Source organism: Pelobates fuscus, chromosome 7 (genome assembly GCF_036172605.1).
Source record: "Pelobates fuscus isolate aPelFus1 chromosome 7, aPelFus1.pri, whole genome shotgun sequence".
In the NCBI taxonomy this organism is placed as follows: domain Eukaryota; kingdom Metazoa; phylum Chordata; class Amphibia; order Anura; family Pelobatidae; genus Pelobates; species Pelobates fuscus.
Window position 1 is genome coordinate 46,544,693 of NC_086323.1, and position 16,233 is coordinate 46,560,925.

General features: G+C 37.0%; 1 protein-coding gene across 1 annotated transcript; it reads right to left on the bottom strand.

The window, feature by feature from the left end:
* Window positions 1-486: 486 nt before the first annotated feature.
* TM2D1 (TM2 domain containing 1) lies at window positions 487-15,846 on the bottom strand. The gene is made up of 7 exons (XM_063428037.1): window positions 15,781-15,846; window positions 14,968-15,190; window positions 14,246-14,354; window positions 12,204-12,295; window positions 9,065-9,138; window positions 3,709-3,826; window positions 487-917 (listed from the first exon to the last, which is right to left on the bottom strand). The coding sequence occupies exons 1-6, from the start codon at window positions 15,844-15,846 to the stop codon at window positions 3,716-3,718; spliced, it is 675 nt and encodes a 224-aa protein (XP_063284107.1). The 3' UTR covers window positions 487-917; window positions 3,709-3,715.
* Between the last annotated feature and the right edge of the window lie 387 nt (window positions 15,847-16,233).

The following is a 16,233-nucleotide window of genomic DNA, read 5'->3' on the forward strand; positions in this document are numbered from 1 at the left end:
ATAACAAATCCATATCAGCGACATCAATAAATTTCTTCTCCATGTTTATTTAATTGTTCTTCTTTTCTTCAAATACCACTGAAAATGTAATGGCTTATTGAATAAATACTGCTCGTTAAACCAGAATACAGCAAAATATAGTTTTAATAGATAAAAGACACATTTTATGTACAAATTTAATGCGCAAAGGTAAATCTAATCATAATTATGCACCGTAAACTGCAATTATAAAATGTTTTACATAACAAAGTTTTATGTATTTACCGAAGCAATATCTAAAAACCCGAAACCTAAATCTTTCAATTTTATTTTTACATTATAAAGAAATATATCTGTGCAACATAAATAAGGTCAATAAACCTGGAGCCTGAATTTCTCTCTCTCTCTCTCTTTTTTTTTTTTTTAAATATAGAATACCAAAAACAAAAAAAACCCACAACAGATCACAATAATAAAAAACAAATCCCACTTAGATTTACTATTTAATAAATGTAATAAGTTAATATATACACCAGCAATCTGTTTCATATTCTTAAACATTAACATCCAAACTTGACATTTGTTCATCTAATAATTTACAATCCCGACACATTAATATCTTTCATGGCAGACGACTTGTCTGTAATGAAGGGATCACAGGGGACATTTAACAGTAGGTAAACATGGGCACATTTTCAGATATTTATAGTAAAACAAACTTTGGGAATGAATATTCTTCTTGGGAAAAAGAAAACAAAAACAAGACAAATGTGACGCTTTAATGCTCTTGCTATTTACAAGAATTAAACCTAGAAGTATATATGTAGGGTTTGTGAAATACTTTGTGATATTTATTTATTTATATATATATATTATAGAGAGCAAGTCAAGTAGTCTTTAAATACAATTCTTCCTTCGTATTCTCTTTTCCATGTGACCTTAAAAAAGAAAAAATATATATATGTAAGAAAAAAGTAAAACAATTAGACATACAGATTCAAAGCAAACCTATTATGGTCAATGCACATTTACCGAAACATTTCCTTACTGCTAATGAATCCGGTAATTTAAAACCAGTACTGACAGGGGGTCAGGATTACACTCCTCAAATGTGAAACAAAAATTTTTACAGGAAACCCATGGAATACCAAAGACGGCTACATACTGAGAGGGTATCTGTCATGACACATTCCACTTTGCATAAATTAATTCTTCAGATTTTATCTATAAATTGTGCTAGCCAAATCACTAGCAAATTTATAGATTTGTTTATAAAAATGTAGCTTAAATGACACTCCCCCTCCCTGCAGACAGACTATATTCACAGATTCTATGCCGATGCCCGTCTGCGTGACAACACACATGCAAGCTATTCTCTGCGCCAGCATTGTGTTTTAGTGCGTGTGCAATCCACGCACGTCAGAGTCAGAATCGCCATGTGGCAAACATTTTCTTTATTTCATTCAGTAGGTCCAGCTATGGCAGGAGGTACTCCGATTTAAAGAGACACTTTAGTCACATGAACCACTACAGCTTAATGTAATGGTTCCTGAGTCTATAGTCTGTCTTTGCATGCGAAGCTCTGTAAGCTCTGACATTTTAAAACAAAAAACAGTGTTTACATTGCTGCATAGGAACACCTCTAGTGGCAGTCACTCAGACGGCCACTAGGGGTGCTTCCTGGTCTAGTGCTGCAGAGTGATTCCCTATGAGGAAATGCTGAATGGCGCAGCAAGGCATTTTGGCGTGCATACACAATAGCCTACCAATGCTTTCCTATGATGCTTTCCAATGATCTTTTTTCTGGAGAAAAGATACGTTTAAACACCTCATTTCTCTACTCTGAGGGGGCTGAGGGACACCAACAGCTGTTCAAAACTATAGTGTTAGGTATACAGGTTTGAATTTCTAATACTATAGCGTTCCTTTAAGAAAGTAAACAGATTATTAGAAGGCTGGCCATACCATCAAGCTCTCCATTCAATTGGCTGATGCGCTGGTATTTGAAATAACAGTGAAATGATATTAACCTAAAGGAACAGTCCTACTAAGACAAGAGACTGAAACAGCGACAACACTATTAGCTGGATTAAACAAAAACACTCTTATCACAAATGTAATGGATCCACAGTAATAAACGTATAGGGCAGAGTAACCAGTTCCTATTATACAAGGTACTCAGTCTAGGATAGAATAATACACAGACTGAACGGCCATTTTCTCATTAGTATAATGATCTGCGTAGCTTTTGCCCACCATTTATAAACATTGGCTTGAAAAGTCCTGTTGCAAATAATACAGTAACCAGAGAAAGTAGAGTTCTAGGTAACCATCTGTATACATATTTCAAAGCCTCCTAACGCGTCTTGCACATTCCAGATCAATACAATGTTCTCTTGAAATCTAATGGTGAAAAATAATTTTGCTTCAGCAATACAAATAGTCCTAAGCCTAATTCATTCCTTATGTTTCAGTCTTGCAGCTCTTGGCAGTTACTGATAACACTATGATAGATTAAAAGCAATGTACTGTTCTCAGCCTAGTAAGCAAAGAAACTGTATTTACTTTTTTTTTTTTTTTTTAAAGAACAGCTCTATTTGTTTGATACAACCAAGGTCAGCAACTATTCAACAGTGCCCAAGTACACTCCACCAGGGATTCTTCCAGAGTGCTACTCAAGAATGATCTCTAAATGACGGTCATAATAAATTTGTCTTTATGTCTTGGGTGAACTAAATGTTAATGTGACACTCCGGGGAAGTACTTACCCACTGCCGTTCTTACTACTTTATTTTTCAAATGGTACATCGGAAACAGTACATACATGCAGCCTATTTTAATTTATAAAAAAAATATATACTTTAGAGAGAATTATACCAGGATATGGCTGAGAAGTCCCAACAATCCCACAAATTCCTTTCTTTTCATAAGCCACTGCCATGTGGTTTATTGCATAATTGAATCTACATGGCAAGGAGTTGTAAGCCTGCATTAAAGGAACTCTATAGCATTATAAATACAAACATACATTCCTAATACTATACTGTCAGTCTATTAGCTTACTGGACCCCCTATAAGTACAAGAGCTTTACTTACCTTTCTTTATCAACCACATTGGTCTCACTAGTTGAGTCAACCAATCCAATACTTCCTCATAGGGAAGTATTGGGGGCTAGTGCGCATGGACGTTATTCACCATGCTGCAACCAATCAGCATCTCCCCATAGAGGATGCATTGAGTCAGTGCATCTCTATGTGGAGCGTTCATAGTAGGACTAAGCAGTCAGGAAGAGGTATGAGTTGAAAAGACTATGATCAGACAAGAATAGCTGAGTTGAATTGTAACAGTAGACAGGTAGAAGTTTAAGGTAAAATGTGTGTGAAGAGACCGAAAATGTGAAGAGGAAATCAAAGTAAAACCAAAGAAGTATTGCCATCGATAAGAGTCTACTCAAAGAAGATGATCTGTAAGTCAAGAAGGGCTATACAAAATAGTGCAGTACAAAGGAAAGAGCTGAGAGGTGGTAAGAGTGTGGTCAGACACGAAAAGCTTCAAATCATTAGGAGTGCCAATCAATATGAGTGTGTCTGCATTATGGTTACTCAAAACGATATAAGTCTTTTCAATGATATGAAAAAGAAAAAAAAACTGATGACAGTGAATATACTCTGCAGAATTAATATTAATAACTGATTAAAACAGAGAAGCTTTTAGTTTTGCAAACTTACTCCACGTTCATGGGTATATCTGAGTTTTGCGATAGGTGTCGTTATTAATACTCAGGCGAACAAGTCTTGCACCGTAGTAATCTATAATATAACTTGACCCATCGGAAGGTCCAACAATCTGGAGTAAGGAAAAATAAAAGGGAACAAACATTAAAAACAGGCAAGGAAGTCATTAAAAGATTCTGTACTGATTAAAAAAAAATGCACAGTGTTTGTGAGCTTTCCATAATTATCTGCATTTTGTGTCCCACATTACTTTGACCTAAAATGTCGCATGATCTTTCCCCAAGTCCTAAAAATACATAACACAACACTGATTAAATAGACAAAAGACTTCCTACTTTTTTCCTTTCTGTATTGAACACATTGATTTAGTAACATCTTGTGGAAAAGAATGACATTTTAGATATGGTAAGGTTATATAGAAAGGATAAAAAATAATCCAGATACACAATCTGTAGGAATAAGATTCAGTCATGTAAAAAACCCTATACTAGTAGGTGCAGTGGGGGAGAACCATAGTTGGAGAAATCACAGATGCTCAACAAGTGTATCATGAGGAGATATCTTTACCAGCATTGTCTTCAACCAAGCATTTCATGTACTAACAGATCAATCCATATTTAACCTGTTTCTCTTACTAACTGCAGTACCATAAGCAGGAAGATAAGTCCATGTACAACTTTACAATCACATAAATTCAACTAACATAAAATAATATACCCATGCTATCAGTTGGTTTCTAAAGTAATATCCCATTTTAGTTGCAGAGCCTATGTGAGTGATACATGTTTCAAGGTGAAAACCCTCTCAGTTCAAATGCCCACAACTACTGCCCTCATCAAGCTCCAAATAGACGACTCAAAATGAAAATGAGGTTCTCTCAAAATCTAGGGATACACGGAAAATGGTTCCAGGGTGATGACTTTTTGTTTCCCTTTCCGCGATGTATAACATCATAAGGGTTCGGGAGAAGTCCCTAGAGCGTTCCTGTAGCTAGGTAACAGTGGTCTATAAATTTATAAATCTAGTGAGAAAAATTAAATCTGGAACCCTCCAAGCACCTGTGAGATGCTTAATGGACCATACAATTACTATAACCCCCTATTGTGCAGCAAGGAGCTTAGTTAGAAATTACACAATGCAAATATTTCTAAAGCAAGTTCATTGTGATGTTGCCTTAGAAAATCTAGCATGGAACCACTGCACAAAATACCCAAAACTCAACGTAACAAATCCATTCAAAACAAAGGTTCCTTTAATTGTGATTAAGTTACTGTGAATCTGACCATATGACACAGTCTAGACATTTGTGGTGTTGTCCATGAATTCTTCACTGCGCCCGCAATAGACCAGAAAGTGATAAAGTAGCTTTTAACGTACAGGAAAAGAAAATGCAAATTTTAAACGTTCAGATCAATTTTCAGGCTGTATTCTAGTTTAAATGCACAGGGGATATGGCAATTCAACAAGCAATTAGAGCCATGCAAATATTTAATAACCAATTTTAATGTATGACTTTGCAAAGATTTACTGAGTTAGTATCCAGCCTCACCCCAACCGTTCTATTTAGATCTCTCTTTTTTATATATAAATATATATATTTTTCATGCTAAAATGTTTGTCTCAGTTTAAAGGTTTAAAGCACACCCATTCTTGGGGGGGGGGGGTACTGTAAAGAGGACAAAATACTATGTTGTTTTACCGAAAATTCAAGCACATGTACAGATCGCATTAGTTTTTGTCTCCAGCAACAAGCTCTAATATGTCGCAGGTGAGTGGGTTGTGCAATGACATCGGGTGGGCAAAGGATGTGTATGACATGTCCACATCAAAAATGCATTATTTCAGAATACTCTGTACATTGTACTAACTGCACAGTCAAAGCAGTAAAATGTACATCACTATGCTGCAAAATGAATTCAATACATAAAAAGGTTTATGGTGATAGGAATTTAATCAACCTTATTTATCTTAAAATTGTAATGTGCCTGCAAGTGTGAGAAACTATTTTCACCTGAAATTTTGTCAGTGATTGGACACTGTAATTGCAGCTATTTTAATTACAAACGTTCCATAAGTAAATACCCATGTGTTTTATTTTGTTTCGTTATTTTAAATAAATACTATTTTTTTTTTTACACTTTGGGCTCGGTCACTTATTAAACATGAAACCCAACATTTCAAAATTTGAAAGCTTTTAGAAATAAAATACACTCTTGGTACATGAACTGGGATTGAGCAAATCATATGAGCTATTCCCAAAATCAGGACAGATGGATGAATCTATTGTCAGAATTTTCTTAGCTATACTAGTTGTCTACAAAATGTTTTTCTTTCATTATCTCATGCTAAGTAAAGGGTTGTCAGGTGTATAAGGGTCTATAAAGAAAGCATATCCCAGCCCCATCCTTTATAGGTGGACACATAATTACTGGTATGTTGCTAACGTGTTACTGATCCATCCTTTATAGGTGGACACATAATTACTGGTATGTTGCTACGTGTTACTGATCCATCTTTTAGCGGATATGTATAACAAACCAACCGCAATTTGGGAAATTTGTCTTTATATTCTAATGATTGTAAAAGCAAATGTACTTTTACAGCCTTGTACAAGTAATCCTCCACCTTGCCTCCTTACTTTTGGGGGAAAAAAATGTGTTTGTGCACCATATAGGTAAAAGGAAAATTATGATTAAACAAAAAAAACATTGCAAATATGTAAACATTTCTCTTGTTCTAAAGGTAGAAAACAAGCCTTGTCATAAGAGGTCTCATCTGAGTTTCTTCTGCCGAAGACCAATTTTACCCTCTTAGCGTGTCCCTACACTACATCATCGTTCAAGTGTAAGGAACACTCTTAAATTGCAAGAATGTAAGGGAACAGAGTCACGGCAAAAATAAACACTTACTAATGCAATCCGCATGTGTACATTTGCCATCACGGCTTTACAACTTGGAGAATGCATCAGGTAATTTCAAATATTAATCCAAAACAGCAGACATGGAAATATAGCTTGAGTTGGAAAATATTTTTCCAATTCATTTTATTACCCTGAAATATGCAATCCCCTTTCCAATCCTCCACAATTTCCAGGTTTAGTGAATAAATCCCATTGGTGGCAAAATTGTGTACTTTATTATATTAATCTGAAAAATGCCATCAGAGCAGCGGCGCTGATCCAGAGTACGACTTGGATAGAATGTTTCAGATATAAGCAAGCATGAAAATTAAACCAGATTATTTGAATCCACATTGTACAGCAGTTATAACAAACATGTACTCTGTGTTCTATTGATGCAGTTGTTGCCACCAAGATACTGTTCCTTAAAAATCATATCTTTAACCTGATGTGAACTTATTAAGAATTTCATGTTAGCGATACACTGTGTCTGCCAAATTGATAGCATGTGTATAGACAAGATTTTATCTTTAGATTTATATTTTAAATGTGGCTATTATGACACAGAATGAAACACAATAAAGAGCTATTACTGTAGATCATGCATGTTTCCACAATTAAATAGGACACCATTTGGCTTGTTTTTTGTGTTGGGGAACCATTGGACTCAACTTTTATTTATTTTTTTACATTTTTTTTTTTAAGCTGCACATTTCAACCATTAATTGCTCTGGTTATATCAGGACGTGCATATTTTCTTTTGGGTGAGAGGGGGTCTTGTAATCAGAGAACCAAGACTACTAGCAGTGTGATATTTCATAGTAGAGAATAAAAAAAAAAATCAGGTTTTACTGTGCACTTGTGTTACCACCCCTCAATTACCATCCCAAGAAAAGAGACATTAAACTCCTCTCAGAAAATACCCGAGGTCTAGAGGCTTTGCTGATGGCGATACTTGGGTACAAACCAGACGTTGGCTGCGACTTAACTTATAGAGGGAACGTTTTTACCCCTTTTCTCCCTCTCTCTCTTTCTCCTTTTTCCACCAACCCTGACTGATCCCTTTTCTATTTCAGTTCCATTAGTTGAGACCTATTTCTGTGACCTTGTGTCTTTAAATTCTACTACTGTTATCTGCTTCTGCTTTGTTTGCCTTAAAGGAACACAAACGTGTATTCCTGACCCTATAGTGTTTAAATTTGAGATTCTCACCCAATTACCTCTTCATTCCCCTAACATCTTACCAATAGCTGCTTCTCTGTTAACTCGTTCAGCCATCACCTCCAAACTTCCCCTGCTATCTCTTGTCTCAAATCTCCATGGTATCCTTTAGATTATAAGCTCACGGGCCATCTAGCCAAGCACTTTGTATAAAAGAGCTCCAATGGCTAGATATCAGCTTACGGGCAGGGCTCTCTTGCCTCTTGTATTTGTCTGTGTATATTGTACGTTTCTCCACTAATTGTACAGCGCTGCGGAATCTGTTGGCGCTTTATAAATAGCAATAATAATAATAATAATAATAATAAATCCCCATCTAGCCTCCCCTTGCCTCCCTAAATATGGAAAAATATTACTTGTATTATAGTCTGCAGCTGCTGCCTCTGTCCCTGAAATGCCTTCTGTCAGCTGACATCATCAGAAGTGATTATGTGAGCCAATCACAATGCTTTCCTATATTATTGGCTGAGACTATCAAGGAGGCAGATCAGGGGTAGTCAAACACAGCCCTGGCCAATTATCATCTCCTCGTAGAGATGCATTGGATCAATGCATCTCTAAGAGGGAAGTTCAGTGTTACCATGCAGATGCTGGAGACACTGAATGGCAGTGCTGCACAGTGTGAAGCCTTGTCCCAGGAAGCACCTCTAGTAGCCATCTGAGGAGTGGCCAGTGGAGTTATCACTAAGCTGTAATATAAACACTGCATTTTCTCTGAAAAAAACTGTGTTTACTTCAAAAAGGCTTAAGGGAATGATTATACTCACCAAAACAAATACAAAAAGCTGTAGTTCTGGTGATTATAGTGTCCCTTAAAACAAATTAAATTACATTAGATTTCCAACCACACTTTCTAATTATCTGACTGTATGGATTTTTGTCTAACAATTTAATTTCTACAATAATGTTTCATTTTATGAAAATATACATTGTGCTACTTGTATGTAAATATAAATATGTATACACACACACACACACACACACACACACACCGTTTGTATTTTCCTCTCAAGAATTAATTATAATAATATTAAAAGATAAAGTAATAGTCATAACAACAACTGACCTTATGCAGGCAATTTATTGGCAGAATGAGCAAGTAAAAATGTTACCTGTTATTAGTTACACATTAATCAGAGGCGACTTTAAATAAGGATAATCAAATAATTATAATTCAATTACCAGATTATAGGAGTGAATGATAATTTTGCTGCAGCCCTATACCTCACCTGCATGGAGATTAGAATGAAGTCCATCAGGCTTCCAATACCACAAAACCCAACTGTGCAAAATTTCAGCAATCCTAGGTGAAAAAAAAAATAAATAAAAAAAAAATAAAGATTAGAAATACTTGTACTGTGGCAGGGGTGGCCAACTATGTTCCTCCAGTTTTGATAGACTACAAGTCGTATAATTTCCTGTTAACACTTTTGAGAGAAACTGTATATTAGACTCTAGAGTGATATGGGTGATGTTTTCTGCTCAGGATCTTCACAACCTTAAAGTGGCACTCATATCATAAATGTATTATGCTTTATTGTATTGCATTTTAAAAGGCACACATCAAGTACCACATAGTGTGTAGTCCCTCCGGTTTTTGCCAAACCCTTTTTTAAGATGTTCAGCAAAAAAGAGGATTGCCTAGCATCCACAGCATACGCACTCCATCTTTCAAAGTCGAAAAACAAGTTTCCTTTCCTCATTGTCCATCCAAGTGCTTGCACAGTGTGAGCAGTGGAGACTCTAAACACTGTAGTACAGGAGAGCACGGTCAAACAGCCACTGACCCGTTCAGCAATGCCTGAACACATAATGAAGAAGTGAACCTTTTTCAAAGAAACACTGTAAGTTGAGTGCTGGGGTGGGCCTCTGGTTGCCAAGGATTTCTCAAATTTTTGTCAAATCTCTTGAAAAATCTTTGGCAAAATTTAGAGCACCATAACCACTACAATAAGCTACAGATGTTTTTGGAGGGAATGGTTCAATTTTGCCTATGTCATTTATTAATAATAAGGGCTAAAATGATCATCAAGGTTTGCTGTTCCTCATGTGCAGAGAGAATTTGCTAGCATTTTGAATCTAGGATGCCCTTTTGGGTTGTATTAGTCAGAAATGTAAAAGTTCTCTATGTATTGGCATGAAACCTGTTTGAGACCTGAGTGAGGTCTATCGAAAGGGCAAACATTAAAATTTTGCTTGTTTGACGTCGGACAGAAAAGATCAGCTTGATTTTTTTTATTTTACTTTCACTGCTGCCTTCATATAGATTACTGTCCTGTAGAATTTATTTTAAGCCTTTTTTTGTGTGTGTTTTATACAGTATACACATGATACATTTAAACTTCCAATGTCCTGGAAAAACCCTTTACATCATGTTGTTTATGAGGCTGTGATCAGTGTTAATACTATCACACTTAAAGTCTGAGGACTAGCAGACTGTTTAACTGTAAGAGCAAATTCCAAAAGTGACATCATCTAATTACTTTGTACATAAAAAGACATTTGCAACTAATTTACACAGCATACACAGCTAAGGTATTTTTGGATGTGGTATCATGCTTTCCATAGCTTGAAATAAACGTCACGATACACAGCGAATGACTGGAGTACAATAATACCAGACCTGGAGTTGTCAGACCTAAAACATACAGATATAAATAGTAATTTGGCAAAAACAGTACTATACGATAATATAATACCACCAACAAATTGTCTCTGTACTGGTAAGATAGGGTAGTGGATGCATGGAATTGCCTTCCAGCTGAAGTGGTAGAGGTTAACACAGTAAAGGACTTTAAGCATGCGTGGGATAGACGTAAGGCTATCCTAGCTATAAGATAAGGCCAGGGACTAATGAAACTATTTAGAAAATTGGGCGGACTAGATGGGCCGAATGGTTCTTATCTGCTGTCACATTCTATGTTTCTATGATAGTACTGAGATAGCTTCACAACTGGGAAAGCGTTGTGGGAGAGTCACCCATATACTAATCAAACTGTTTAAAAAAAAAAAAAAAGCGTTGTTTTATATTTGTCAGAGAAGAGAGACCTCTCTCAATTAACTCACTGCAACCATACCAGGAAAAAGATTCACCAAATAAACCGTTATGCAATAAGGTCCCAGCACCCTTAGAACTTTCTGACAGACAATCCCTGTGCATCTCAGACAATGCCAAGTATTTCTGCATGGGGTACCTTGTAGTTCTGCCCTTTCTTTGCACAATTGTGGCTGAATCTACTGACACACCACCACCTTCTCATCTTTAATGAGCAACGCTGCCCTTTTTGCTACTGGAATTTCCCCTTTTTACCTCCCGTCATTAAGAATGCACCCTGTGACAGTGTCATTCTAACTGCAGCAATCTGCAAAAAAACTCTACAATTAACTACCTGTCTGGAGTGTCCATTTAAAAGGAATATACTGCACACCTCCAGTTTAAAAAGCGCACATTTGGCTCCAATAGACACTGATGGGTTTGGGGTTGTTCTAAAAAATAAATAGATTTAAAAAAATATTTTCTCAGGTAGCACACATGTATATAACAGAAAATACACTTCCAGTGTCGTTTGTACATTGATTGGCTGGGAATTATTACAGTAAGGCAACAAGTCCCAAAATACAGGACAGTCTGCATGCACAGTCCAGCATCTCAGACATTACATAATAGCTATTATAATCAGCTTCTATTCTCCGTCTTGGAGTCTGTTGTAAGCTCATATCACTACTACTGGCATGGGGAACTATGTTACCTGTGTGCCAAAGGAAAGAAACTGTAACTTCAGCAAATATTTACTTGTTGAATACATTTTCTGTCTGGCTCTAAAGATCACATCAACCCTGTTTGTGCCTCACAGTACTTTAATTCTTCTTGAATGTAAATAAATGTATGCATTTAAAGTGGCACTGCTACTGGGGGAATATACAGAGACAAAGTACTCCCTACTTTGTCTCAGTATATTTATTGACTGGGCATAAATTTCAGTGGAATTCCAACCAGTCAAAACAAGTATTTCATAAAGATTTCTATGTTTATGAAATACTGATTTTACAGGAGGGGAGGGGGGTTGACAGTGCCGCTTTAATGACATCAAGTCATGTTCTATGTGCAGAGTTACTGCATTCTTTACAACATTTTAGTGGATTGATCCGGTTTGGTGACTAGACCAAATAACATAACAAATTTAAATAGGTAAGCTACAAGTAAAATTGGTTTTCTACTCTACCGGTCATTTACGGTAAGGAATACAGAATCCATATTAACAAAGCAAATTTGAATGAGCCCAACAATACAATAAAGATGCAATAAACCATAGGTCTGAGCTGAACAGAGAGAATATTTTAAAGTACTAGACTTGGTCAGTCTCTCACCCAGAGCAGGGTATCCAAGGTAGAATCTGTCAGCACCCAACCATCCAAGAAACAAAGAGAGGGCAACCGCAACTTTATAGGAATAGCCATTTCTGCAAAAAAATTATATGTTTTTAAAATTAAAACAATCCATTTACAGATCTGTAGAAGTCTTTACATAACAAACTAAGGTAACAGACACAGTAGTCAGCAGAATACATGAGAATCATTTGATGTTATTTTACAAAAAAAAACTAAATTACCAAGAATAATTAATGTTTTCACATTCACTATCTTTAGTTAGTGACAAAATATATATATACATATCAATATGCATGACGTCTTTATATAGTTCTTGTTAATGGTTTAACAGTGGTCAAGTTTGAATCTGTCTTAATGCTTTATTTGTGGATTACTAGGATTTAAAAATGTGGCCTTGGGAAGATTTGTTTTGCTTTACACAGGTTTCTGTGAACAGTGTGGTGATACAAAACCAGATGACATATTTGTGCTCATAAAAGATTCTTGAAATGGTATCACACCATCAGGATTGCTCCACTCTCACCCCCTTGAGTTTTCGTATTAAAGAAAGGTGCGTACCTTTGTCACACAGTTTTGTGAACAGGAAGCTACTAATAGGCTGAGAGTGGTCAATGCTTACTCATTGAAGCCTCAGACAACAATGTAGACAATGTGGCAGAGCAGACGTGCCCCATCCTCACAAATTTGGGATAAACCATTCATAAATGCTTTAAACCATTAAGAAAAGATGGCACCCAGGTCCTCCTGTCATCATAACTTTATTGAGATAAAGATGTCACGGTGCCCAGAGTGTTCCCTTAAGCTCACCCCCTTAAACAGGGTCTGTTCAAGTAACTGTACAGATTACCGTATATATATTTATTACTCATGTATAAATTAGATGTTTGTGTTTTGCTTTATATTTTTAGCAGACTATGAAGAAGGGATGAATCCAAAGAGCTTCTTATACAATAGTAAAATAAAATGGCCAAGAAGATTAACATACTTGTAATAAATATCAGCAAGCCCATTTGTACAGTGTGTACATGCTGGACAGGAACACTCTATACGCCTCTTCTAAAAGTCCCCATATCAGCTTCCTTTGAAGGAGCCAGAGTCACATCTTTAGTTGCATTCATTAAAGGGACACTATAGTCACCAGAACAACTACAGCTTATTGAATTTGTTCTGGTGAGTAGAATCATTACCTTCAGGCTTTTTGCTGTAAACACTGTCTTTTCAGAGAAAATGCAGTGTTTACATTACAGCCTAGTGATAACTTCACTGGCCACTCCTCAGATAGCTGTTAGAGATCCTCCCTGGGTCATGGCTGCCTAAAATGCATCCAAACATTCAGTATCTCCTCCCTCTGCATGCAGACACTGAACTTTCCTCATAGAGATTCATTGATTCAATTCATCTCTATGAGGAGATGCTGATTGGCCAGGGCTGTGTTTGAATCATGCTGGCTCTGCCCCTGATCTGCTTCCTTGTCAGTCTCCGTCAATCCTATGGGGAAGCACTGTGATTGGATCAGGCTACCACTTCTGATGATGTCAGCAGACTGTTTGTTTTTCTGAGTCTAACAGCATGCAGAGTTACAGCTTCAGGCTTGAATACAGTAAGATTTTGTTATATTTAGGGAGGCATGAGGGGCCCAGGGGGGCTAGTTTGTGGTTTTAATACTATAGGGTCAGGAATACATGTTTGTGTTCCTGACCCTGTAGTGATCCTTTAAATATCAATAGAGATACAACACTGCAGCAGATACAGTTTGGACAGTAGATCCATTAACATTTTCTGATGAGTGTAACGGACGTCAGTTGTTGAACTGCATATGCCATAAACTCAGCACTCCCACTGAAAACAATAAGAAGGCTAGGATTGGCTGGCAGGTGTCAGCTACTTCCTGGTCTTACAAGAAGCCACAAATGTTGGGGATTTGCAAGAAACACAGGAACTTCAATTTTTTCCATAGTACATTCTGTGTTCTTATTGCACAGTGTAATACAATGTTCCAAAAAGAAGAAGGTACTACTTACACATTGCGGCAGGGAAAAGGTTTATAAAATCCTATCTCTTTACCAGTAAAGGTTGTCACATTTCCACCAAAGTCTTTACAAGTAATATTGGTTGCTGGAAAACAAGGAGCTACAGAAAAAAAGATTTTTGTTAAAAATAAATTTACATTATGAAAACACAAAAGCAAACACACTGCAAAAATAAAGCCAAAAAAAACCCACACAAAGACGAACATAGCACATTTAGGCAAAACCACACGACTGGCAAAGTAGTTATTTGAAATTTGATGCTGTTAGCACAGAGTCAGAAAAAGAGAACTTTAAATTGAGAACTAGTAATCTATTTTCTATTTACCATTTTAACCCCTTAAGGACCAGACTTCTGGAATAAAAGGGAATCATGACATGTCACACATGTCATGTGTCCTTAAGGGGTTAAGGGAATAGAATAAAGAGCTGTTCTTACAGAGTATCTGTGTAGCTAATCAGCAATGATGTGGTTATAAAAAAATGTACGTTTTGGTATGAAATTCTAACAGTGGTGCACTAAGCATGAACTTTGGTTTCCATGGTGAATTCCATATTTTGCCACAGAATTTAATTCATTTTTATTAACTTAATGACCAGGGAATGGGCAAATCTTTGGTATGCCAAGTCATGAAAGTTTATGCATAACAACCAATATGTCCAACACTGAAATACACAAACATATCTAGTAACTTATATACTTTTGAACGTCTCACCATAAGCTGTAGAGTTTGCACACCGAACAGGTTCCTGAGTTACAGGGTTAATTTCAGGGCTTGCACACACAAATGTGTCAGAAATTAAGGAAAATAAATATTTACAAATTGTACATAGATATTGGAAATATATGATATTGCAAATACCAAATAGAGTAGTTCCTAAAAGTCCTTGGACATTTTCAAAAGTTCTGTTATTGTCAGTACCTTCACTGGCACAAAACTAGTAAACCAATACAAGCTGGACAACTTAAAGGGAAACTCCAGTGCGAGGAAAACAATCCCTTTCCTGGCACTGCAGGTCCCCTCTCGCTCCTACCTCCCATCCCCGGTTGCTGACTTACAAGAGGCAGCGACGATGTCCCACGTCGCTGCTTCTTGCTCCGCTGCCGCTCCTCCTTGTGATTGCGTCGGCCGGTGGGCGAGACTAATCCCGCCCACCGGCCGGGGAGACCTAATGTGCATGCACGGCAATGCCGCACATGCGCATTAGCACTCCCCATAGAAAAGCATTGAAAATGCTTTTCAATGCTTTCCTATGGAGAAATGAGCGACGCTGGAGGTCCTCACACAGCGACAGCGACGTGCTGTGGACAAGAAAGTGCCCTCTAGTGGCTGTCTAGTAGACAGCCACTAGAGGTGGAGTTAACCCTGCAATGTAATTATTGCAGTTTATAAAAAACTGCAATAATTACAGTTGCAGGGTTAAGAGTAGTGGGAGTTGGCACCCAGACCACTCCAATGGGCAGAAGTGGTCTGGGTGCCTGGAGTGTCCCTTTAAATTGCATTCAAGCTTGTATAATAACTACAAACCTTAAAAGGCAAACCAGGGAGGAACAAAAGAAATTCACCTGAGCTGTACAAAATTAAGGCAGCCATGTCACTTTCTGGTTCCATAAACCACTGAATTTGCAGCAAATTCAGTAACTTATTTTTCAAATCATTTTTAATTCATAGTTTTTATTTTTGGATCTTAATGCATTATAATAAAGAAAGAAAAAAAGAACGGATTTGCAACTACCGGTACTAGGAATGTACTTTTAGCCTGCAAATAAGCCTTAAAGGCACATAACCTTCCTTCTTGTTTCAAAACTATTTAGGACACCTGTGTATCAGAAAATTTAAAGGGATCATATAGAACCAGGAAAACAAACCCGTTTTCCAGCACTATAGGCTTTTGAAGTGCCCCCTCCCCCTACCTCGGCGCCAAAAGGGTTAAAACCCCTTCAGCCACTTACCTCAATCCAGCGCCAGGCTCCCTCTGTG

Bases quoted from the DNA above. Each gene is read 5' to 3' on its own strand.
- TM2D1 (XM_063428037.1), bottom strand. From the start codon at position 15,846: ATGGCTGCCTTAATTTTGTACAGCTCAGGTGAATTTCTTTTGTTCCTC. The intron at 15,191-15,780 runs GTTTGTAGTTAT...TTGGTTTACTAG, and splicing joins TCCCTGGTTTGCCTTTTAAG to TTTTGTGCCAGTGAAGGTAC. The intron at 9,139-12,203 runs GTGAGAGACTGA...TTTTTCACCTAG, and splicing joins CCTTGGATACCCTGCTCTGG to GATTGCTGAAATTTTGCACA.